The 25,483-nt window shown below is 37.1% G+C and overlaps 1 protein-coding gene across 1 annotated transcript; it reads right to left on the reverse strand.

The window, feature by feature from the left end:
• shmt2 (serine hydroxymethyltransferase 2 (mitochondrial)) lies at positions 1-25,483 on the reverse strand. Its single transcript, XM_028447140.1, has 12 exons — positions 25,340-25,483; positions 15,781-15,972; positions 12,831-12,910; positions 11,442-11,642; positions 11,182-11,263; positions 9,663-9,785; positions 4,339-4,478; positions 4,066-4,228; positions 3,634-3,733; positions 2,196-2,351; positions 941-1,048; positions 1-830 (listed from the first exon to the last, which is right to left on the reverse strand). The coding sequence occupies exons 1-12, from the start codon at positions 25,367-25,369 to the stop codon at positions 703-705; spliced, it is 1,503 nt and encodes a 500-aa protein (XP_028302941.1). The 5' UTR covers positions 25,370-25,483; the 3' UTR covers positions 1-702.

A 25,483-nucleotide genomic window follows, 5' to 3' on the forward strand; every position in this document is an offset into this window, starting at 1 on the left:
AAAAAAAATACTGTTTTTATTAACCAACTGCTTCACAGTTTAGAGGACAAAATAGTTTCATAAACTTAAGACATTAATTACCAGGAAACCGCACAACTTACGTGGTTCAATGAAAGTATTTTACATTACAGGAGGATTTAAGCAAAAATTTAAATAAAATACCTTATTGTGATGATAATTTTTAATAAACATGGAATAGAAAAGTAGATTTTCTTGTAAAGATTAGATTTGGTTTACAGGATGTCATTTAAACATTACTTTTTATTGTTAGAAATAGACCCAAAGGAAATGCTATCGTTTGCTTTGTTTTCTTGAGACATCACTTTCTCATTACAAGTCACATGCACAGTCGTAGGAGGAATCATTAGTAATTTATAGACTTGTGAAAAAATTAAGACTTTATACATCTAAAAACTAATTATTATATACGTCTCTCCAATCACACACACAGACCAAGTGTTTTTTCATTTGACTTGTTTTATCTGTCACTCCCACACACTTGTGTTAATAACAGTGTGGAAACAAGAGTGACAATAGGAAATGTGCTCACTGGCTCCACAAAATCTGCCAACCATCACTGTAATTTCCCCCCCTCCCTCCCCGAACATGGACATTGTATTTCAACAAGATAGATCCCAGCGAAAAAAGTAAACTATTATCTTTCCACCAGATATGATTAGCATTTGGAGTCACATGGCTGATCTAATGGTCGTGAAAGCCTGGCATGGGGAACGGTCTGGCAAAGGCTTCAACGCGATGGCGCAGGTTTGCAATGCGGGCAACAGTTTCAGGGTCCTTGAGAAGGAAGTTCTTGAAATCTTGAAGTTTTGCTGCAAACAGAACATTCACAATTTCTATTTACCTATATTTTCAAAATGTGCCCTCATGTAAAGTAACAGAGAAATAAAATGCTATCAATGTGAAACTCAGTTGGCCTCACCAGTCTTTTTTTTGACATCCAGGGCGATCTTGAAACCTTCATCCATAAATTCCACAACTTGCACAAAATCTGCCTCTTTGAACTGTCTGGAGGTCAGAGCTGGAGCACCTGAGAGGCACACGGACCCAAATCAAGGAGCTCATTTGTGGAAATGGATTACTTTAACATTTAAATGCAAATCATTTGTAGTATTAGATTTCTTTTAGTCAAGTTCTACAATGTCATGGAAAGCAAAAAAACAGGATGACATAAATCATAGACCAAGTCTCAAAGTGAGTCAAACCAACATCTGAGCTGATGGCTGATAGTTTCAAGTATCGTAGCAGAGTACTGGTAAGTGTCTTACAGGTGATGGATCTACCTGTCTTGATCTTCTCTCAGAATCAAGAACATTTTTAAATCGGTCGCGTCTCGGGCCAGCCGGAATCAAGATATTCTGTCAAGACCAGACGAGACCAGCACTGCTATTCATTAACTTAATTAATGTGATAATAAGGAGAAGTACTTGGAACTGTTCCTGATTAATTAATGTGTAATTTGACTTAGAACAATCAGTGAGCTAATGCTTCCTTGGAAACCTTAGTGCCTTACGAGTCAAACACCTGCAAACGGTCAGACATCAGTCTCTTATTTCTAGTCAGAAATACCTCTGATAACTTACTTTAGGCCTCATTAACCTGACAAATGAACATCCCATTTTCAGATATTAAAAAAAAAAATGTCTATACTCAATAGTGGCTTTTTTTGATGCAATTTATTTGAATAAGTTTGTCAAGCTTTGTTTCTTGCATGTTGTGCTTTGGAAAAGTCAGACACCTTGCTTTTGTCCTTCAAAAATATTTAAAAGAAAACTAAAACTCATCCATGTCATGGTTTATAAATAGATTTTTAAGATCTTGTCTTGACTTGGATAGTGTGGTCTTTAGTAAAAACTGTATAAATAATGCAGCAGCGCAGATGAACATTTGGATAACTTATTTTTTTAACTTCCAGGTTAATAAATTAAAGAGTTTAAATTTGGACTTGAACTTTTAGGTTAAACAGAAGTTTACCATTTTTCCTTTTGTGTCGAATGTCATACATGAAGTTAATTCTAATACATTTTACACAACAAATTTTACTTGTTGAGTAAAAATTACAAAACACTTCATGTACATCTTAGTAAGATCAAATGTATAGATATAGTTCTTTGTCACCTATGGAATAGACACAGAGTGCGTCTCCTAACCCACTGGATGGTGAAGCCATCACTTACCGAGCCGGAGCCCTCCAGGAGTCAGAGCGCTCTTGTCCCCGGGGCAGGTGTTCTTATTGGCAGTGATTGACACCAGCTCCAGCACTCTCTCAGCTCGTGCACCGTCCATGCCCTTCGGCCGCAGGTCCACCAGCACTAGGTGGTTGTCAGTTCCACCTGGATTGTTGAGTGTCGTTAGCACAAATAGTGGGAAAACTGCACCTACACATGCATATTAACCTAAACATACATCTCATGCCTATTATCAAAGGCTGTCTACACCTTGTTTCTTGTTTTATCTTCATGAAATAAGATAAGAGCTGCATGAAATTGTTTGTTGTCAGTGTTTATTCAAATCTTCTACTGATTCATACAAATCTAAGAGTTGTTGGAACACCTTTTTTATTCAGTTTGCTTCCACACGAGCAAATGATAATTCACCCTTTTTAGGTTTTGCGACTTAACAGTCTCTGACAGTTTGATTAATTTGGAGTTTTGTTCTCAGCGCTCGCAGCTGTTTCCGTGTCTCAGTTATTTTGCTAAAATATGAATAGAGTGATTAAAAATGGCAGGTTTCTACACGCTGCAGTGTAAGCACAACTCAAGTCTGTGTTTTTAAAGGATTAAATGAAGGCCATATATCAAAATAGTGCTGAGGCCAGCATTATACATGCAGTCCGGAAACCAAGCAGTTGTTCACAACCACAAGCGACCACATTCATCCCGTTTCATTTTCTTGACTGACAAGGCAGTTATACTGAAGTCAGCCTATTAGCACATCATGAATTTAAATGAATTTCAGGCAGTTATTTCCTGATTTTATTTGCATTAGGTGACAGGAGGCGTCACAGGATTCTGCTCTTAGATGAGTCAGTGTTGCCTTGGTGACAACAACAACAATAATAATAATAATAGTAAAATAAAAAAAAAATTTAAAAATCCTTCAACTTATTTCAACAATTTCAATATCTTCTGCATTATTCACAGAGGGTTCATTGGCTAGGCTAATACTAGGCTAGTGTGCTAGGTTATTGCTATTGCTAGGCTAATGCTAGACAAATGCTTATGCTATTGCTAGGTTAATGCTAATGCTAGACTAATGCTAATGTTAGACTAATGATAGCCAATGCTAACATTAAGTTAATGTTAGGCTATTGTTAATGCTAGGCTAATACTAAGCTAGCACTAATATTAGACTAATGCTACATTAATGCTAGCGCTAATATTAAGCTAATGCTACATTAAAGCAAGGCTAATGCTAGCTAATACAAAGCGAATACTAGGCTAAGGCCATGTTAATGCTAGGCTAATGTCATGCTAATGATAAACTAATGCTAGGCTAATACTAAAACTAGCTAAAACTATTGTTAATATTAAGCAAATGCTATGCTAATGCAAGGCTATTGCTAGCTAGATGCCTCCTGCATCCTCACTAACAATAGAATGCCTGAATAGTTACCTGATACCAGAGTGTAACCCTTGCTGAGAAGAGCTTCTGCCATTGATTTGGAATTCTTTATCACCTGGGCGATGTATTCTTTGAACATTGGAGCCTGAGCCTGAACACAAACAATAGGAAAGGGGCGAGCTTTAAATAACCAATGTATAACTGTAGAAGACCAACCACCTTATATTTCCAGGTGTTTTATTTAGAAATTCTTACTGATGAACTATTGGCCAACAATGACTAGTGCAGTAAATATCTTGGGGACGAGAGATTATCAACTAAATTCTTATATTGACAACATGCCTTAAATAGTACAACTGCATTATATCCCCAGCCCTCCTAATATATCAAATATTTTACTCGTATAGAAATCAAACCAATTAAAATATCAAATCTAGCTCGTAGTTTCTTTAGCAAAAGACATTTTTTTAACGTTGGGCTGACCTGTTTTAGTGCCACAGCTACACCAGCAATGGCATGATTATGTGGCCCCCCCTGCAGAGAGGGGAAGACAGAGAAGTTGACCTTGTCCTCAAGGTCATACATGATCTCCTTTCCTTTCTTGTCCACTGACCGGACGCCCTTACGGTAGAAAATGAGACCAGCCCTGGGCAGAACACAATTGATTACAGATAAAGCCATTTTCCCTTTCTAAAAAAAACAGAGCTTCATTTTAATTATTCCATTAATTTTCAGTAGTAGGGATAACATCCATACCTGGCTCCTCTGAGAGACTTGTGTGTGGTGGAGGTAACCAGGTCAGCATACTCAAAGGGAGACGGGATGGCTTTGGCTGCCACTAAACCACTGATGTGAGCCATGTCAGCCAGCATGTAGGCTTTAATTTCAGTGCACAGCTGAGAGAAAGAAAAAGATCAAAAAGACATCAGTGATTGAAAGAAAACTTTCCTTTATTAATGGCATTAACAACATTTTATTTGAATTAATTATCTCAGCTTTGTATGCATTGCCCAGTTGCCTCGACTGATTTTGATTTTCTCGTATTCTTTTGCTGTCTTGCGGTTAACACGCATTTAAACTCACAATTAAAAATTTAAATCACAAAGAAGTGGTGCCTGATCTATTGCTGGTCTAAGAGCATACATGTAAGGGGCAAGAAAACATGGGTGATGTGAAAAGTTTTGTCAGTAGAATTTGGTTTTTTTTTACCATAAGGTTGGGAGTCAAACAGCTTAGCACGCCTCTTTATGATTCGCCTATTCTACAATGTAGATGATCACTAGATAGCTATCAAGCTTAATACGCCATAGCAACAATTTGCCAAGGAACAAGACTGACTACAAGTATAACTTTTTTGTTGGAACATTTTTTTTCTAGATTAATAATTAGTAGATGTATCTAGGCCTTGTTCCTGTTCAGGGTTGCGGGGGCTCTCAGCACTCAAAGTCCATTCCAGGGCAAACACAGACAGAGATAAAAACAGTCACACTCCCTTTCACTCCTACAGACACACTAAAGACTCCAATTAACTTAACACATGTACCTTTTTGGATGGTGGGATGAGTACCAGGAGAAAATGCATGGAAGTTATAAAAGACCCGAATGTCTGACCTGGCAATAAGCCACACCCACTTCCTTACTTTTTGTAAGAAAGTGGGTATGGTAATGTCACCGTTTCTGCTCACTTGTCTCTTGTCACGCTATGTCGTCACATCTGCGCTTTGTTTGATTGGGTTACTCCTTGGTGTTCTGATTGACTCAGATCTGACATTCAACAAGTCAGATCAAATCTATCACAAAAACAGCCTTCTACCACTAAAGAACATCTCCAGAGTGAAAGGTTTAATGACTTGGAAAGATCAGGAGAAACTGGTCCATGCCTTTATCTCCAGCAGACTGGACTATTGTTTAATGGTCTTCTGACAGGAATCCCCCAAAAGAGCATCAAACAGCTACAGCTGGTTCAGAACGCTGCAGCTTGGGTCTCAACCAGAACAAAGAGGTCAGAGCACATTACTCTAGTTTTAAAGTCTTTACACTGGCTCCCAGTCAGCCTCAGAATAGACTTTAAAGTTCTGCTGCTGGTGTATAAATCTGTGAATGAGTTTGGTCCAGAATACAACAGTGAGATGTTGGTCGGTTAAGAACCCAGCAGGTCTCTCAGATCTATGGACACAGGTCAGATAGTGGAGCCCAGAGCTCACAGTAAACATGGTGATGCTGGTTTTAGTTGCTATGCTGCAAAGAAGTGGAACAAACTGCCAGCAGAGCTGAAGTCAGCATCACATTGAGAGGAATATTTTTGGTCATGATGTTGATGTAATGTGTTTGATGATTTTAAATGATTTTTACTGATTATTCTAAATGATGTTCTTACAGATTTTAAGCTGTTGAATGCTTTCTGTTGCACATTTTGATCATGTAAAGCACATTGAGTTGCCTTGTATATGAAATGTGCGAATTTTGTCTTGCCTTACTCTGCACGTGTTTGCCCCACCCCCAGAATTCCAGACTATACTGTATTAAACATTAAATAATACATGAAGATTAGGATGGATTGTAGGTTCCCGAATGTCCACACCAGGAGGCTAACCATTACACCACAGTGCTGCTCTTTTAAAAAAAAAAAAGTACTAATACAACACTTTTAATTTTATTTTGTAAGTGGTGGCTGTGTGGTGAATATATTATTATACTCAGATTTCAGTGATGAATGTATGTTGAAACATGAGGAAATGATTGTATCTCTGGACAAGAAAGTAAAGATTTGATCACCAACTCTACATATATTAGTAGCAGTCGTCAGCTCAGAGAGGACGTATTTAAAATAAGAGATCTTATAATTCAGTCAATGTCCTCCGAGGCCTGGAACATTGAAATTCAATAAAAATGTTGCATCTCCTTGTCAGCATTTATTGAAAGTAGCTTAATAAATGCTTCTCGATGTGCGAATGACTTTCTGGCAAATGATCAGAACACTAAACATTTTTTGCGTTCCAATTAATATGCATTATCATGACAATCTCCCTTTCTCACATATCTGAACTGGATCAGCACATGTTTATTAGATTAAATGGTAAAAGGAGGAAAACAGGGGGGGAGAAGAGAGAAAGCGATAGGGTAATACACTGCAGCTGACGAATGCAGATAATTAATCTAACTTTCGATTCAGAGAGGAAGTTTACTCCAATCTACATAACCCATCACTGAAAATATGGAGAGAAGCCGGCTCGGCATATTCTGCTATAAAGTAGTGAACGGTTCTACAGAGACATGCCAAAGGGAAAATATGGGCCCTTTTCAGACCTGGTGGCAAAGTGCTTAACAAAAACAGAGCTCTGTAATGCAGGGACACTGCATCGAATGGTGTGAGCTAAAGTGGAGCCCAGCTCTGCAACAAAGAAAAGCCGTCATGAAGTGAATGAAGTGAATCAGCGTGTGGATCTAACAAACAAATAAAAGGGCCTCTTGTGCGCCATCACAGGGAGCAGTTGAGTGTGCGCATAAAAAAAAAGTTGCTGCTGTGAAGAGAAAGAAGCATCTGTGTTGCTGTGTACGATTAAGTAAGCAATTGGCCTCAAATTAGTTGTTGGTTGATGTCAAAAACAAAAGTATATATTAAGTCTACTCATTAGAAAGACTAGTACAGTGCCCGTCGGGAAGTATGTATTCATACTGTATAGTGGGAGCTTAAGTAGAGTTGTCAATTACGACCAAATTAGTACGTGTTTGAAGGTTGAATGCACAAAGAGGTGTACATACTCTGTACTGTTATAAAGGTGTATACTTGCAGGTGCAATGTAAATTTTGTGTATTTTTTGTATAAATATTTAGTTTTGTGTATTTTGAGTCATTTTCATATTTTTGTCGTTGTTTGGTGTATTTTTCTGTAATATATGTTTTATTGAGTCATTTTGTGTGAGCCTTTTTGTATATTTTTGTGCATTTCAATTGTTGTTTAGTTTTTGTTTTATTTTACTCATTTAGTATATTTTTGTTATAAATACATTATGTGTGGTGAGGGCGTGTTTTGAGATGTGTGCGTGTGAGTGAGACTCAATACCTGTCCGGCTGCTTGGGAATCTCTCTTAACTCCTTCGTGGGTTCTTTCTCACACACACACATGCACCGCATCAGCCGCGCGCATGCACATAGTCACAGGTTGTTGAAATACACGGAGAAAAAAAAAAAAAAAAAAAAAAAACCCGGACCGGCAGGAACTATTTGAGACTTCCGGGAACTCTTCCGTTGTCGTAACACTCTCTAAACGGCTCTGTGTGCATTAAGCATGTACATCCAAGGTGCGCATTTGGTTATATAGCACGTAGTAAAAATATCAGCGCTTATAATGCCGTATCCGCAAAGAAATTTGCATATTTCGCCGTTAGCTTTCAACACAGCGATTGTCAGTGAATAACTTCCGGGTCCCATCCGTCCGGTATAAACAGCGAACGGTGAAACATTTAAGGCTTTTTCACAAGTTTTGAGCTCCTGTGGACTTCTCTTTTGAGGAAACATACTTTGACTGTTCCTTTTTTGAAACATAATTACCTAAAAAGAAAGAGTCCAAAAGTATGTTTCCTTAAAAGAGAAGTCCACAGGAGCTCAAAACTTGTGAAAAAGCCTTAAACTACCTTCCTTTCTCTCACTTGTTTGCCTGCACACAGGTCTGGTGCTACCCCAGGACTTCAGCAAGCGATTGGCTCTTTTATAGGTAGATGTTTGAATATCTAATTATAAGTAGTTGAGTGTATCTTATTTAATATTGGCAGGGTAGGGGTCAATTATAATTGTAATTGCGTAATTGGTAATAAATTACAATTATGGTGTCATTATTGAAATCATAATTGAAGAAATATGTTGCTGTTGTAATCATAATTGAATTGTAATTTAGTAAAGATAATTTACTTTGTAATTTTCAAGAACATTCTATTAAAATTTTCATTTACAATGTAATTAAACTCAAAACTGGGGAACCATGTTACTTTTCTATGGTTTACAGATAGGCCTATGCAGTAAACCATTATTAAATTATGTTTCATATCAAGTTTACCTGTCAGTTCTGTTGAAGGTCATTGTACCATTTAAAAAAAGTTGAAATCTAGGGGTATTCTGACAGAAAAAAGGCTTAGACTACCACACCAAAAATATTAATAACAACATGTTCATGGATAAAAAAGCCTACCAAGGTAACCAAGAGATGAGCAACAAATTAGATCACGTGTCAAACTCAAGGCCTGGGGCCAAATCCGGTTCTTTAAAGCTAAGTAAAAATGAAAGCGAAAACATGGCTCATTGTGTAAATCATTAACTAATTCAGTTCACCTCCAAATACACAAATTCAATGAAACCACACATTTCCCATGCTTATATCACATAATGGCAGTTGTTTTTAATTTCAAGTTATTGTAAGTACTCTCAATTCTTCCAAAACCTTAAAAATTTCCTCAAATTATTCCAATTATTATAATAAATAAAAAAATTGGTCACAAAATCCTACAGGGACTGATATCTGTCACGTATTGCTTGGATATTGTCAGTGCCTTACATACTTTAACATGGAAGTGCCAACATGGCCACAAGAATGATAAAATTGCTCATTTTACCGCCTATAATCCGCGGCCCACTTGGGATTAAACTGCTCCATATTTAGCCCCTGAATTAATATAATTTTTTTGCATATTTTACAGCTGAATAAAGACATGGGTCAAAATTGATGCTCACACAAAGCTAACACAAGAGAAAGGTTACGTTCTATGGGCTCAGTAATTGCGAACATAATTGTAATTGATTTTGGGGGGGAAATGATCATTGGAATTGGAAAAAATGCTAGTCACTGCAAATGTAAATGTGTTGTAATTGAATGACCATGGATAATTGAAGATGTATTTGTAAGTTAAAAATGTAATTTTTGTATGTAAATGTAATGTAAATGTAACAGGTAAAAGCTGACTTAAAATAAGATAAATCGTATTCAGTGACCTTCTTAATGCAAAGTGGGAGATAGTGAAAGCAGGGGCAAAAGGCAACTAGAAAGCAAGGATCAAAGTGTGGCGAGGTTTGAATGGAGTGTGGGGCACCTTCTTGATGCGGGCATAGTCAATGAGGCGGGCATAGGCACTGGTTCCAGCGATGATGAGCTTAGGACGAAACAGCCTGGCTGTCAACTCCATCTGGTCGTAGTCGATAAGTCCAGTTGCAGTCTGTAGAGAGTGAGAGAAACACAGAGAGATGGAAAGTCAGAAAGAAGAGAGAGGGCGAGGTGGTGATGAAGAGAAAATGGAAGAGAAATATGCGGACATTAGTAAGGGTGTATTGGTCAGGACAGTAAAAAAAGAAATGGAATAAAGGAGAAACACATCAAGTATACTTCAAGAACTTTCTCTACCCGATAACAGGGAAGAACTTCTTTTTTTAAAAAAAGACATTTACACCTGACACTTTTTGAAGGGTAATGGGCAATTGCAGTAATGTACCTCTACTTATCCAAGCTCAACCTTTCAGGGCTCTTTAACTGTGGTGATGAGGCTCTACACATCATGCTGGTTTTGACACTTTTCCCCTCCTTATATCCAACTGAGCAATAATCCAAAGATATTAGACAATTTATTTTCAACATTTTAATGTCAGAGTGTACCTGTCCAGGTAAAATGACTAGGAAGTTGATTGTCCTGCACACCCCATCCTTTGATCATTAAAAAAGAGACTGACAACATAAGGATGGAATGGAAGAATTAAGCACTAGAAACACAGGCAAGAAAGAGATGAGCAAAAGGAGGTAGGGAAAGCTTTATTTAGACAACCTGATAATCTCCCATCTCCAGAGCATATCTATGGATGCCCTCTCACTCCATCAAGTGGCTCATTGTAGCGACAGAGCCAGTGGTGCTGGCCAGCCTGTCGATTTCCCATTATCTCTCCCGGAGAGGGGTCCTGCCTGCTCATACATCAGCAGGTCTGGACATGCAGACTCTCATAGCCATCAATCAACTGCTACCAACACTACTACAAAGCAATGACCTCAAGAATAAAAGACTGCAAAAAATATCAAGTGTGCCCTAGCTTAATCTGATGTATTACACATATCTGTACAAGTCTGACCAAACGGGTGACGTGTACAATCTGTACATTAGATGTTTCGTATCGCGATTAGGTCGCACTGATAGATGGATGGATGGATGGATGCTATTGGAGAATAACTGCCTGAAAGTCGGCTGAGTTCAAATTACAAAAATCTAAAAACTCCTACAGAGTTCAGTTCAGATGTGCTTCTGTTGTCTTTCAACTGAAATTATGTACCCTAGTTTTAAAGGAATAATCAGGATTTAGAAAAAAACTACATAACTTCATATGGGTGTGCTTTACAGCTCTTTATACATATCATATATAGCACTTATTTTGCAATAGAAGTAAAGGGACACTGGAAATCACTACTTTCCCAGTGTCAGACACTTTTTAGGACAGAACATGTAACTTATATTGCTCCAGTTTTTACCATTGTCTGCCTAGTTTTTCTTAAAACGCTCTTTGATAACTCATGTTATTACTGGAACACAGTTATCAACAAATACTCCATCTATTGTTCAGGTCTCTACTCACATTGAGCTTGTAAGGCATCGACTCAAAGTAGATTGAGGTGGCGGAGATTCTCTTCACGTCAGACATGTAACCATGGGTAAGACTAAATAAAAGGAATAAATAAAACAACTGTGAACTTTTTCAAACAAAACAACTGTGCAGAAAACAGAGTGTAGAAAACTGCTCTTAAGAGTGCTCTTATATTCCAGGTGATGAAAAAGCTACTTATGTTGAGATAAACAAATAAACAAAATTGAGAATGAAGTGAAAGTGGTACTGACTGTCCTCCATCAGGCAGATCCAGGCCCATTATTCGGTCATGGGGGTTGAGCACAGCAGTGTAAACGGCAAAGTTAGCAGGAGAACCAGAATATGGTTGAACGTTGACGCCCCACTTATCAGGGTCCAGGTGGAAGGATTCGAGGGCACGCTTCTGACACAACAGTTCAATTTGGTCAACCACTTCGGCTCCACCATAGTACCTAAGGCAAGGGAGGAGAAAAAGGACAAAACGTTTTCACCACTGTCAATAACCTGAAAGTTCAACCTTTACATTTAATACCATTTGAAGAAAAAATATTACAATTAGTTGCAACAGGATCGAGGCAACCTCTAGTGTGCATATACTATACTGAAGAGTCAACCTATAAAATAGTTTAGATGAAACCCTGAAAAGTGCTGCTAGTCTGCAGAAATTCAAAATACATTGTAAGAGAAGTGTTTTGGAGAAATATGCAAATGACAATCGACCATAGCTCGTTTTTAACTTTAGGTAACACAAATATTTGGGATTAATAGAAGTGCTGTATCAAACACCAATATAATTTATGTATAAATGTGTGTAGTTTGTGACAATTCTGTGTGATGTCAAAGTGTACTAAAATTCTTTTCTCTTCTTTTCGCTTGTTGAAGTTGCCATTTGTACATTTGTAATAATTGAATATGGGGTAGGCACCTATAAGCTTTCTTACTTCAGCCTACTTCTTTTGAGCGTTCATTCCCATGCAATGATGTATCATGTGTTTTGTAAAAATTATGAATATAAATTGCCCAAATAAATTAAACATGTAGATTTAGCTCATTTAAAAGATAGATCAAATTACTTCCATATGAAATATTTGTGCTTTTCTTATCAAACTACACAGACATAGGGAGTAACCTTCACCATTGTATCTGCAGTATAAGTACCCAGGATAAAACCTTTAAAACCTCTTTAGCAGAAATACAAATTGAAGATACAACTAGTGGTATCTGTGTAAACCAAGCTCTAAATGACACCATCTGTTATATTATGGTGGAAACCGCAGAGAAAGGTGAAATAAAAAACATTAAGTGTGAGGAAAGTCTGTGGCATGTTTGTATTGAGGGAGCGTTCAGATCCAACAACTCTGTTTGCACCAATAAATGTGAATCTAAGGATAAATAACAGGAGATTTAAAAAGTTAAAAATAGAAAATATTCTACAACAAGAGAGGCATTAAATTCTTCCAATGTCACCCCCCAAGGCAGATGTTATGAATTATTTGGTATTTGCACTATAGTGGAAAAAAACCCCTGAGAAAACTGAATAAATTAGTGTGTGTTTACTCGTTCATGTCTGTAACAAATATCCTTAAGCGCTGAATATCAGATGTGTTAATAATCTGGGGTGTGGCTGACAAAGCACTAACCTTCTTCCTGGGTAGCCTTCAGAGTATTTGTTGTTTAGACAGGAGCCCTGAGCTTCCAGCGCTGCACGGCTGCAGAAATTCTGTGGTGAGAAACCACACAAATACACACACACACAGAGTCAGGCACACAAAAGAAAACGCACTCTTGGATCAATGGCACGAGTGGACAGAGGGGACAAGGACGGCAAATTAAAGTCTGCTAAGTGATAGTGAGAAACCCCCCCCTCCGGCTAAAGGCAATCATTACAGTATTGAATGGCTGGACTTCCATAGACTAACACTCTACACTTCACAATCCTTATCGCCGCACTAGTGGGAGATAGAAGGAAAAGTAATACACTTTTCAGCACATGCCAATGATTGCCAACGTGGCCTTTGAAATATTCTTAGAAAGTGAGTTACTAAAAAAATTTCACTTTATGGTTATGGTTTTGCCACTGGTTTTGTGGCAATAAAATGTTTTTTTTCTATATACTTCCCCAATGGTGTAAAGCAGACATGGTTTAATTTAGTGCGGCAACCAATGTAAATGCACAAAATGACAATAATCCGAAAAAATACACACAATGACAATAAACAGCTAACAGGAAAACAAACACAAAAAACATGAAATTACTATAAAAAGAAAATTACCAGAAAAATGCAGATTATCAAAATCAGAAATCCTTTATTAATCCCAGGGGGAAATTGCTTTTGTTACAGCCAATCAAGAAAGTATCACAAATAAAGGAATAAAAGTTAAACAAAGACAAAAGAAAGAATAAACTTTACATAAGTGTATACTTAAGTAAAAGACTGTTAAAAATAAGGATTAGATACACACACATTACAGTAGTAAAAACTAAAGTAAAATGACTCAAATTACACACAATGAGAAATACAGTATAAATAAAATGAAAGCAAAAATACTCAAAACAACAAAAATAAACAAAAAGAAATAGACTTAACCCTTTATTGTTCTCTGTAATAATGCTCAGATTGGTCATTTAATTAATTTGACCCTCAGATCAGACGATCACATCACGCTGTGATAAAAGTTGCCCTGTCTGTTGTAAAGCATTAATTTAAGTCAAAAGGACATATCAAATCATGAAACAAAACAAAAATTATCCAAGATATGTATATTTTTTTCTCTTTTTTAAAATAAATAAATAAACAGAAGTGAAATAAAGTATGTGCATAAATATCTGTCTAATTTATGGTGTTTTTTCCAGAGTTTACAGTCACATTTAAGACTAAGGTTCTGAAACAGGAGAAACACGTCTAAAGTGTTTAGGTTGGTTTGATCTTATTACCAATATCATGCATCGCTTGGGCATCAGGATTGGTTTGTGTTACTGTTTACTAAGCGCAGCCCTAACTGTGTATTGAACTTTTTGAGCAGCGTCCTCTCAACAGCCCATTTGCTTCTCCAACTCCCTCGATGGGGTGGGGCTCACTATGTGGCTGTCGTGATAATAATTCACCTGGAAGCCACAAGATAAGAGAATCTGTCTATCAAAACAATGACTTTGCATACATAGAGTAAATGCATTTCCCTATCTTTGTCCTCAAATGTGTATGTATAGACAAACGCATAAAAATGTATGTCTTTTCATTCAAGGAATGTCAGTTTTGCAGCTTGCGTTGGGTAGGAAGCAGAATAAAGATATCAGTGAAATATATTAGCTTCCACTCACACCCAAGGCTGACTGCTCTAGTGTTGTCTAAGAAGCTCATACACTCTGCTAAATGAGTACTGTGGTAAAAAAAAAAAAAAAGAAAAAAAGAAAGGAAGTGGGAATACACTTAATTAAAATGGCAAAAACTAGTGCCGACCATCAAACCTTAAATTAAGTCTCACCCAGGAGTACGTGCAAAGCTTTAATCTCTCCTCTTTGTATAGGTTGCATTGAGTGTTTTTCCATTAAGGAAGTTCAGTTGTCATGTGCTACAGAACAACTTGTAGTTTGTCAAAGGGTGAAGTGCATATGAGGTCAATTCATGGATCCACTTGTCAAAGTTCAACACATTAATCGTAACTAGTGTGTGTGTGTGTGTGTGTGTGTGTGTGTGTGTGTGTGTGTGTGTGTGTGTGTTACAAGCAATCGAAGCAAATGATACTTAAAAATAGTGCTGTCAAGAGATTTAAAAAATTGATTAATTTATCATGCTCTGTAATCAATGAATCTCTTTTTTAATCGCACCTAAAAATTGCAACTTAACTTACTTTTCATTTCAATTAATTACATTATTGTGGCAAATCAAAAGATTAATATAGAGTATAACAAAGTGGGTTTATAAAGTAATTTAATGTTTGTTTTTAACAGACTTGAACCGATGCAGGCGTAGCCATTTACATTCTGCTGTATGTGAGACTAGTCCCAAGGGCTACATGTCATATTGCTGTGTACATTAGTCAATCTTCAAATAATAGAAAATACAAATTAAATAAAATGTCATATATAGTGCTATAAGTTAGCACATTATAAACAGTAAAAATGCTTTTCTGACACCAAACTTGTTGCTTTTGCTCTCCTTCAGATATTAATATTTATCCATTGAGTTTGTACATTTGTCAGTCACAGCGTGCTTGCAGCATGTTGCAGTTATCACTGTCCAAATGTCTGCGCTAGCTGTCCATGCTAGCTGTCCGTGCTAGCCGCTACATTCAGGTGGTAGCGAAGGCTGCAAAGCTCTGTTGATCGGCAAACTCTTTCACACAACTAGGCTTTAATTTTCCATTCGGTGTTTTTAAAAGCCAAAACGCAAACGAAGCTAAGCAGCTCGGCAGTCTCCTGTCTCGTATTGTAGTCTGTGCATCAGTATTAATCGGTATAGCGCAAACTCTTCAAATGAGAAAGTTTCTGCACTGTTCTCCTGTAATTAACACATTAAAGTGAAAGCCCTACTTAAGAATACTCAAAAAAAAAAAACTTTTTCTGAAAAAATAAAAAAGATATTTAATTACCTCAGAAGCTATTAGTTCCAAACCACGACACTGCCGGTCTTTCTCCTTTGTCAGCAGATCCCACATCTCTGGGTCATCTTGGGCCAGACTTTCCTGACCAGTCCATGGACGTTCTTCCTCTAGTGTGCGGGTGGCGGCATGGGACTGCTGGCTGCGAACCCTCACAAACACTGGGGCCCGCTGGCACAGAGGCTGGGAACAGTAGGGGTTGGGTAAAAGATTTGATCAATTAAACATCTATCCTTATGTGACAAATAAAAACAAAAAGCATTACATTGGTGAATATATTTGGTATTATAAAAAGACAGCCCACTGCACATATTTGGGTTCTGATGCACAAGTTAAAATCCTTTGATTAGAATGATTTCAATTGTCACCATGGTTGTAAAATTATGCTTTCATCCACACTTGTACCAGGAAGAGACCTATTCAGCATTTCCTGCTTATCTAATCAGGAACGGGACTGGCGAGTGTTCTGCTGCTGCAATGCCCGATTATGAGACAGAGCAGAGTCCACACCATCTGTACCATCTTTGTGGACATGAATCCTTAACTAGGGGTAGTTTTGAGTCCAAAAGGTCTTCCTTGGTTTGAACTGTTACAATTTTCGATTGGAACAGATGTGTGGATGAATATTCTAATTTTTAAACACTGGACAGGATTTTATTTTAATTTTTTCAAAGAGGCTCTCTGTCCTTTAATAGCCTACATAATTATTACACAATTTGGAGAATAATTGCCCCACAACTAACATTTAGCAATCATTTGCAGAAGTATGCTGGGGTGTGTGGGACCACCCTAGCCTAATGGTACCATTAAAAAGCAATTAACACTATGCTCAAGACTCAATGAGGACATCCATATTCAAAAAGACCATTTTGCCAGTTCGATACGGCATAAACTACGTTTTTGTAATCAATCTGGTTAAGTGGCCATAACGGATGTAAAATTTTGGTTTTACTTTTGCCAACCACTTTGAATGCTGTGAAATTTTGTGAAAAATGTAGCGAGTTGATTTTGTCACATTAATATCCCATCTACTCAGACTCTGCCTCAGCTCTTCAGGGCAGCAGCTATTGGCACATTTATATCCAACTCTGGCTGAATCTTTTGTCACCTCTGGCAGTGGGTGATGAGGGAGGGGGCTCCCTTAGGACCACCAGGGCCAAAGGAGACAGGGACGGGATGCCTTTGAGGAACATGTAACTCAGAGAGATATCACTTGAGTTATTAAACCTTGACAGAAACTGTCCTCTTCTGTCTGTCTGCACTTCTGCTGTGGTACACTACGACTCACAAAAAAAAAAACAAAAAAAACAAAAACAGCTCGGTTTTGAGTTACTATTCAAGAAAAGTTGAAGCCAAAAGAAAAAAGGGTGAACCATGTTTATCCAAGCTTGCCTTCCCCCTGTGGTCTGTCACCACGCAGAGCTAAGAACACTTAGCCAAGTCGCACTTGTGTGGCATTTTCATTAGTTTTTCCCATCATTGGTGTCACTAATATGGCACCCACAGCTTTGTGCCATAGCAAAAAGCACACAGGTGAGTCCTAGCAGTATACCTGTCAACGTTTCCCCTTCTTATGCAAAACACTGACTGACTGCTATGTGAGATTAATTAATAAACACAAGATTAACAAGTCCAAATAAAAAAGAGCCAAGATACGAGCAGAAAATGTCACTGTAGAACTATTTTTGGAATTATGTTGTTGTTTGAAGGTGAACCTGAGGAAAACAATGCAGTGAGAAAGGAGGCGGAATGAGCCATATTTATCAGAAACACGAGTACAAAGTAATGGCAGCGTCACAGACGCACTACGCCTGTTTGACAATAATAAGGCAATTGTTAGCGTTCTGACTCTCCTGTCAAACATCTGTGTTCAAAGAACAATGGCAGCCATGAAGCAACAGGATGAAACTCATTCATTAATCCTAGTGGTGTATTACTTTGGCCCCTTTCCTGGAGCAGCTCTAAAGGCAGGTCAATTTTACAGATGACTGCTGTCCATCATGCCTATACTTAACAACAATCAGCCTATTGAGACAAAAAAAAGACATATTGGATGGGCCTTAAGTGGAGGAACTATGAGAGGGAAAAACAGATATGAAGGTTAAAATTGCAAAGAAGAGGTACATCAGACAGTATGCGTCAGACTGACGTTAAGTTGCCTCTTTTTTTGTCTCGACTATCCACTGTTCTGTGGTTCATTTTAGGGCTGGGCAATATGGACAAAACTCATATCTCAATTTGTTTTCTCAAGAAAGCGATATACAATACAAATCTCAATAATTTTATTCCAAATTAAGTAGAATAATAACAATTATGAATATAGCCGCAAGAGGTGATAAATGGCCCTCGCCTTTGCCGTGCCGCCTTTGCTGCGCTGCCTTCACCAAATTGCACTGCCTTCGACAATCTGTGCCGCCTTTGCTGTGCGGCCTTTGATGCGCTGCCTCAAGTTCATACAAAGACATATATAACAGTGCATTTTATACTATCAATTAGGGGTAGGAATGTAACAATTCACTCAACTCCCGATACAATTCGATTCACGATACGATTTTTCCTGACAGCCCTCAAACAACTGAAAAATTAAAAGCACAACATATGTTTTGTGTTACCTAGGTTGTTTTAAACATACACCAATTCTGCAATGAAGAACTGAAAAAATGTGTCAATAAAAGTAATATTTTCAAAAAAATTATACTGTATTTAAATAGTTTTTTTGAGTTACAACTTAAAGCCATCTTGTCTTGTATATTTACAATGGCAGAAACACCTCACAGGGTTTATTGGGGTCTTACAGCAGTAATTAAGCAGTTTGTTCTCTCCAGTTCCTCTGTGTGCAGTTTGCACGTTGTCAATAGACAAACTCTTCAACAGCCCTAAATAACATGCTTGATGGTGTTATTAGTTTCCAAGTTAGGGATGTAACGATTCACTCAACTCTCGATACGATTTGATTCATGATACTGGGTTCACGATACGATTCTCTCACGATTTATTTTACAAAAAGGGACTGTAGACAAAGTTTTTTTTTGGGAAAAAAACTAGAAAATACGGTACTATTTTCCTTTTATTTTTCATTGTCAAAAGAATTCCTTGATAAACTATTCAAAACAATGCAATTTAACTAAAAATAAATCTTGAATGAAATAAATAAAGGAATAATACAAATGAAAATGAAGCCTATTAATTTAAATTCTGGTTCTATAATAAACAATGCAAAACTGCATAAGAGTTATTTTTCTTTTTAAAAGTGCAACTGAAAATGTATTTTGACAATTGGACTTTAAAAAAAAAAAAAAAACCGTGATTGCAATGATTTACGTCATATTTGTTTGGACCAGCAGAGGGCGCTGGTAATACAGTGGTCGGTTGGCATGCAGATATCTTGCAGTGAAGAAGAGAAGCTATGCTAGCAGACAGAGCTAATAGAAAAACGTGACTTTTACAGATATTCAAGTAATATTACAGATATTCTTTCGATGCTAAAGGGGTAATGAATCATTTATTAACATATTTAAGAATAAAAGGCGGCCAGAAAGAAAGTATAAGCAGACTCCGCCCGCCGCCTACACTTGTGGATAGCTGGTTAAAAAAAGTACTGCGATTCAATTTTCAGAAAATCGATATCAACCGTGATACCTATGAATCGATTTTTAACTGCCTTACGATTAATCGTTACATCCCTATTCCAAGTTGATAGTGAGTTAGTGCGTCAGTATGTTGACGCTGATGAACTGGTGACATGTTTCAAGGTTAACCCATTCTTCCTGTGCCCAAAAATTCATTTAACAGGCAATCGTGTTGTAACCATATCAACGTCTGCTTTAGTGCCTGTCTCTTTTTTACAAATCTGAACAAACACAAATGCAAAATGCATGTCAAAACTAAGAACAGAACAACTGGACCAAAAAAGTTTTTGGTAATGAGTATTACACCGGAATCAAATTTAATGAAAGTCTACTGTGTTTGCAAAAAGTTGTTTGGGTTTGTGCAGTGGCTTGGTCAATCATTTATTAACTCAAGATCAATATCCATGCTAATCTATCAACCCCAAGTACTCCTACACAGCAACAGGAGTCTACAACATCTGTGGATCTAAATAGAAATAATATTATACAAATTAAAGCTTAATTGATAGAAAACTATTTATATACTGTTAAATTAAAAGAGTTGCCGCTGACCTTGGGACCTTTGATCTTTCATCCACACATACCCAAATCTCCTGAGGACACCACACGCCTTTCTTTAGCACATAACCGTCTCGTGGGTCTAATAAATAAAGACAACGCATAACTAATTTGTAGCAAGAGAAAAGGCCGTACAGCACGTCAGGCCCTCAATTAACTGGGTAACTTCAAACACACACAAAAAGCAGTGACTTTTAAAACTAGGTCTGAACACATGCCACCAAACTTTGGCTAAAATGTAGCACAGCCTGGTTGTTTTAAGAAACTACACAGAATTTGTAAGAACTCCAAAATAGGTCACTTTCTATCTCATAGCCTTTTCTTGTTATTATTGCAGCCAAAGACTCTTGAACTTGCAAGTTTTCAGAAAAAATAGGGAATTTCAATGGGAAATCCTAGGTGATCTTTTAAGACAAATATCACAAAATTGGGCCCTATAAAATCAGTTTTATTTTTTTCCAAATTCCGTTTTTTCCACTTTAATTTTTTTAATTCCATTTTTTAAAGAAATATTCATCATTTTTTAAAGTCAATGAAACAAAAATGTATGTAAAAAATAAAGTCAGATACAATTAAAATGTAGATAAAAGTTGTAGTGACATGGATTATTCTGACTGTTCCATTTTAATTATTTATACATCATATAAAGATGTATGAGAACTGCATCAATGGTTTACTGAATTTGATCAGGTTTGATGATGAAGTTTTAATCAACTTAGTTTAAATTAACCTAATTTAAATGATCCTATCTTCTGTAGCTCTGATGGGATGTTGTTAGACTGTAACATTCTAATAACGTTGCTCCAACTGACTTTTATTTTGTAAACCAGAAGTTCCCACTGAAACGGTTGTATTTGAGGTAGCTTGCTGACTGTGAATGTGTACCTACGAGGCACGGAATAAAAAGAACTAAAAGACAACACGAACTGAGTTATTCTTAGTTAGCCAGGCATAACAGATCAAATGCTGAGCAGGTGAAGATGATTAAACAGAGCGCCACTGCGCTACACGAAAAACGGGCAGAGCTTTACAGGCACAGCAAAGTTAAACGGGCACTGGTGACTTTCTCTAGGAGTTGGTGATGATTTGCGTTGCTTTTTAGACAGTGTTTGTGGTGGTTTAAGATTAGTTTAATGCAGCCAGAACAGGAGGGGGGCGGGCAGTCCCCGGAAACATTTCTCCATAAAAAACGTTCTTTGCCCCACGGTGACGGCGTTTCATGCCAATTTGTGTGGCCAAACTATTTTAAAATGTTTTTATTTTAAAACAATCACCACTGCAGACAAATTAAAAGTAGTAAACAAAGCAACAGCTCAGTAACACAGCTGCACTGAAATGTGGGAAGACTGAAGCTGTTGTGAGCTGCACTGTAAACAAGCCAATGCTGAACATTGGGGGACGTAAGGTGACTCAATTGTCACTGCCTCGTTTCCACTGGATGACGAAGGGCAGCCCTGCTGTAAAGTTTTAGGATGGAGATGTGATTGCCTAGCGATGACTTACGAGCATTTGTATTTTATCATTGCACACACAATAAAAGATGCTGAAGAGTCTGGCATTGCTGCTGCTGCTTCTTTTCTTTTTTTTGCAAGCCACTGCAAACATTGCAGTCTTTCATTGAATTTGCATAGATTTCTTGCTATTACGATGTTTTGGAAACTATGTTTATAAATCCAAAATGAGGTTAAAAGTTGATCAGAACATTTGTTTGATTATACATTATGCCGAAGCTTTTACAACTCTACTGTTTCATTTAAGAAAAAAGTAAAAGGATAAGCCTGAAATGCTATTAGTAATAGCCACAATACTGTTCTGCTTTTTAGTGGTTGGGGAAACAGAATATTTGATAATACTGACAGAAAAGTTTACTAGAAGTTGCTGACAAGACTGAAACGAAGGTCATTAACTGAAGTTGCCAAACACACAGGTTAATATTTACTGGATGTTTTTACACCGTTGAAGAACCTGATTTTTCCATGATGTCAAACGTATTTTGATTAAAAAACTACTGATTTCCATGTAACGTGTTGATGCCGTTGTAACCTTGTTCTGCAATATTTTAATTTAGTTTTAACTTGGCAAAAGGTCATTAGTAGAAGCTAATTAAGCTAGAAAGGTCCAATGATTAGCAATGATTTAGAAAAGAAATACTGTAATACAATTTAAAAACTGTTTTAAGAACAACAACTTACTTTTATCAGATACAAAATGAAATGCAACAGAATAGAGTAAAACTAAAAGGGATCACTCATTTTTCTCAGATAATATTTTATAGCCATGAAATTCTCCCTGAAGTTTATGTATTCAAACATGTTGGAGATGACTAGAATGAAAGCTCTAAAATGCTAACAAATTATGAAATAAATTAAAAATAATAACAACAACAATAAAAAACGACTTGCATTACAATAGGGTCCTACCTCGTGCCCTAATTAAAACAAAACTGTTCATTGATTTATATTTAAAACTTATATCAATACAGCAATACAAGGTCTTTCAAAGTAGGACTGAACGATTAATTGCATTTGCGATATAAAACGCGATTTTCTAATCGCAAAGGCTGTAATTTTTTTTTTTTTTTTCTTGTCCTGTCTTGTCTTGTACTGTCCTGTTAAGTTCAGAGTGTTTAAGAAGTGCAGTCAACATGTTTCCATGTTTCATTAAACGTGAAGTTAGATACATTGAAGAGGTAAAGCCACAGATTTGTTCCTTTTATTGTTGTAATCTGTGCTTTAAAATTTATATTTTATATTTATTTAAAGTTTAAATAAATCTGAAATTGTTTATTATGAAACAGATTTATTTATTGCTTGTGTTCATTGAAAAATACATGACAAGAGGCCCTTGAAAAAATAATCGCATATTAAATCGCAAACGCAATATTGAGGAAAAAAATTGCTATTAGATTATTTTTCAAAACCATTCAGCCCTATTTCAAAGCTGAATCTGGGTCCCTTTAAATTGGCTTTGAAAACAAAGGTGAAAGCCACACAAAGCAAACATATGTGATCTGAAGGTAGCCCGTGCCTTTATTTTGTTCAAATTGTGTGTAAAACAAAACCCAGACAGACTTAACTCAGTCTTTGCTCTAATTAATCCCACAAGATGCATAATCAAGTTAAATCTAATCACGTTCATCCAGCCCTCACTCATACAACTTCTGAAAAACAATCCCCTTTGCTTCTGCTGAGGCTATAAACTGACATGTAACCACTCGAGTAACCGTTCGAGTTGGTCTAATGGTTAAATACAGGTTGATGAAAAAAGCATAAATTCTACTACTACAGCTTGGATGTGTTTGATATCATTGAGCTCATTAAGAAACATCCATCCCTTCAGAAATAAAGAAACAGCAAAACTTTCGAAATAAATTCCAACAGACCAAAAAGGACTTTGTCAGAAAATGCTAACTCACACTTTCATGTTTTTTTTTTATTTTTTTTTTATTTTAGAGAGGCTCCTTAGTCCTTACAATAGAAAAGTTAAATATTTGCTGACTTGGCAGTCAGGACAAAATTAGCTATTTGCAGCACAAACACAGACCTTATCTGACATAAGCAACTCTAAATTTATATATAAAATATAAAAATCACAGAAAAGAGAAATAACACATTTTAAACAATTTGATCAAACTGGTGGATTAACCATTTGGATTAGAGTAAAGGAAACAAATACACGTTGCAGTAGAAGCCTTTTCACACTTGCTCTGGTTCAGTTCTCGCACATGAGGTCAGAGGTCAAAGGTCAAAACTAGGATAAACTCACCAAAGCTGATGGTGTAAACAGCGAGTCTGACAGAGATTTAGATCAGTTTTCACCATTGGAGCATTGATTCTTTGGGGGGTAAAAATGCAGAAACGTGGTATCGGTCTTCAAGGTAGAAATCAGCTAAACAGCGCTGTTTCACTTGTCGGCCTGTCCATCTTGTGCACTTCCTTCAAATTTGTAAAATAATTGCTTAATAAAAATAATCATGAACCTGGTTAGTGAATGGTGAACCTCGTAAATTTACCTTTTCAATAATAATACATTTTATTTATAAGCACTTTTCAAAAACACTTTACAGTTGTTAAAACAACTACAAAAGTTAAAAAAATAACATTCTATCCATACGCAGCGCCCCTATTTGGCCAGTCATTGGCCAGTTTAGGTCACGTGACTAAGACTACACCTAACCCTAAAGCTAACCCTAAATCTTTTCGCGATATAGGGTTATAACCTAACCCTAAGACGCTACATATGTGTACTTCGGTAACCATACCAATAGCACCGGGGGTTGTCCGTACGGCAACTGTACAAATAGACACTTTCTATTAATAAAAAAAGGCTATCCGTACGGACAACCCCAGTGCTATTTGTACATGGCCTATCCTATGACATTGCCGGAAGTGATGTGACCATTCCGTATATTCAAATCAGAAGAAAAAATGGCTGAACAAGCAATACATGTACAAATTCACAGTGGCAAAAAATTCAAATCAACGTCAGAAGGATAGGGTTAGGGTTAGTTAGTCCTTAACGTAGTTTAGAAATCTACGTATTAATAGCAAAGAGTGCGTAGTGTCTTAATCACGTGACCTATCGCGTCACCTAAACTGGCCAAAGAGGGGCACTAATCACGGATGTACAGATAGCCACTGTCCATTAAAACACTAACGATCTTTGGAATAAAATTAAAAAACGCTGTAAGGTTGGAAATATCAACAGAGTGAACGAGCTTGTTTACGTTTTCATCCCTCTTGACCTATGACCCCCCCCAGGTCGCACATGCGCACTTCCAGAATGTGAAAAGGCTTATTGTTTGCCAGTTTGAATCCTTGTCTTGTCAAACAAATAGAAAAAAAACTGGAAGTTAAACAATAAGTTATGAATGCAGTTTTTATTTAATATCAAATTAAAAAGCTTGCATGTTATGTAGATGTTACGTTACTTCAAATGTAACAGTAAGTGCTCATTTAGAAGACATTGTATTTTATATTTCTAAAAATTGTCTCGTCATTTGTTAATCATAAAAACAATAATATCTATGTTTACTCATATTTTGTACTCGTTTTGCAACAAGCGGCAGTTGTTGCGTCATCACATGAGTGCAGTGACAGCTCGCAGTGCCAGCAGTCCAATACGTTTACAAACCTCCCATGTTAAAATTATATATTTTTTAACAGAAGAGCCTTATTTAACCATTAATCTAATATCACTCGGGTACCTAACCCATGTAAAAACGACAACCTGAAGCCCTCCGTAGCTATAAATAATCACCCATGCTGATGTGTATGCTAGCTCTCAGGTTAACCGTGCAGAAGCACAGAAGCTCAGTCACCAAACAGACCGACACGTCACAAAAGCATTGGTTGTGTTGTTACCCGTGTGAGTCTCAGAGCGAAGGACAGCATCTTTCCAGTTGTCAGGCCAGAGAAAGACCAGCACCACAGACACTCTCGAAAGGTGGCGAGAAGTTCTTGGCAAAGGATGGTAACGCTACCCTCGCCGCAGGGGTCGATGGGAAA

The sequence above is a fragment of the Gouania willdenowi genome, chromosome 5 (assembly GCF_900634775.1).
Source record: "Gouania willdenowi chromosome 5, fGouWil2.1, whole genome shotgun sequence".
Classification (NCBI taxonomy): domain Eukaryota; kingdom Metazoa; phylum Chordata; class Actinopteri; order Blenniiformes; family Gobiesocidae; genus Gouania; species Gouania willdenowi.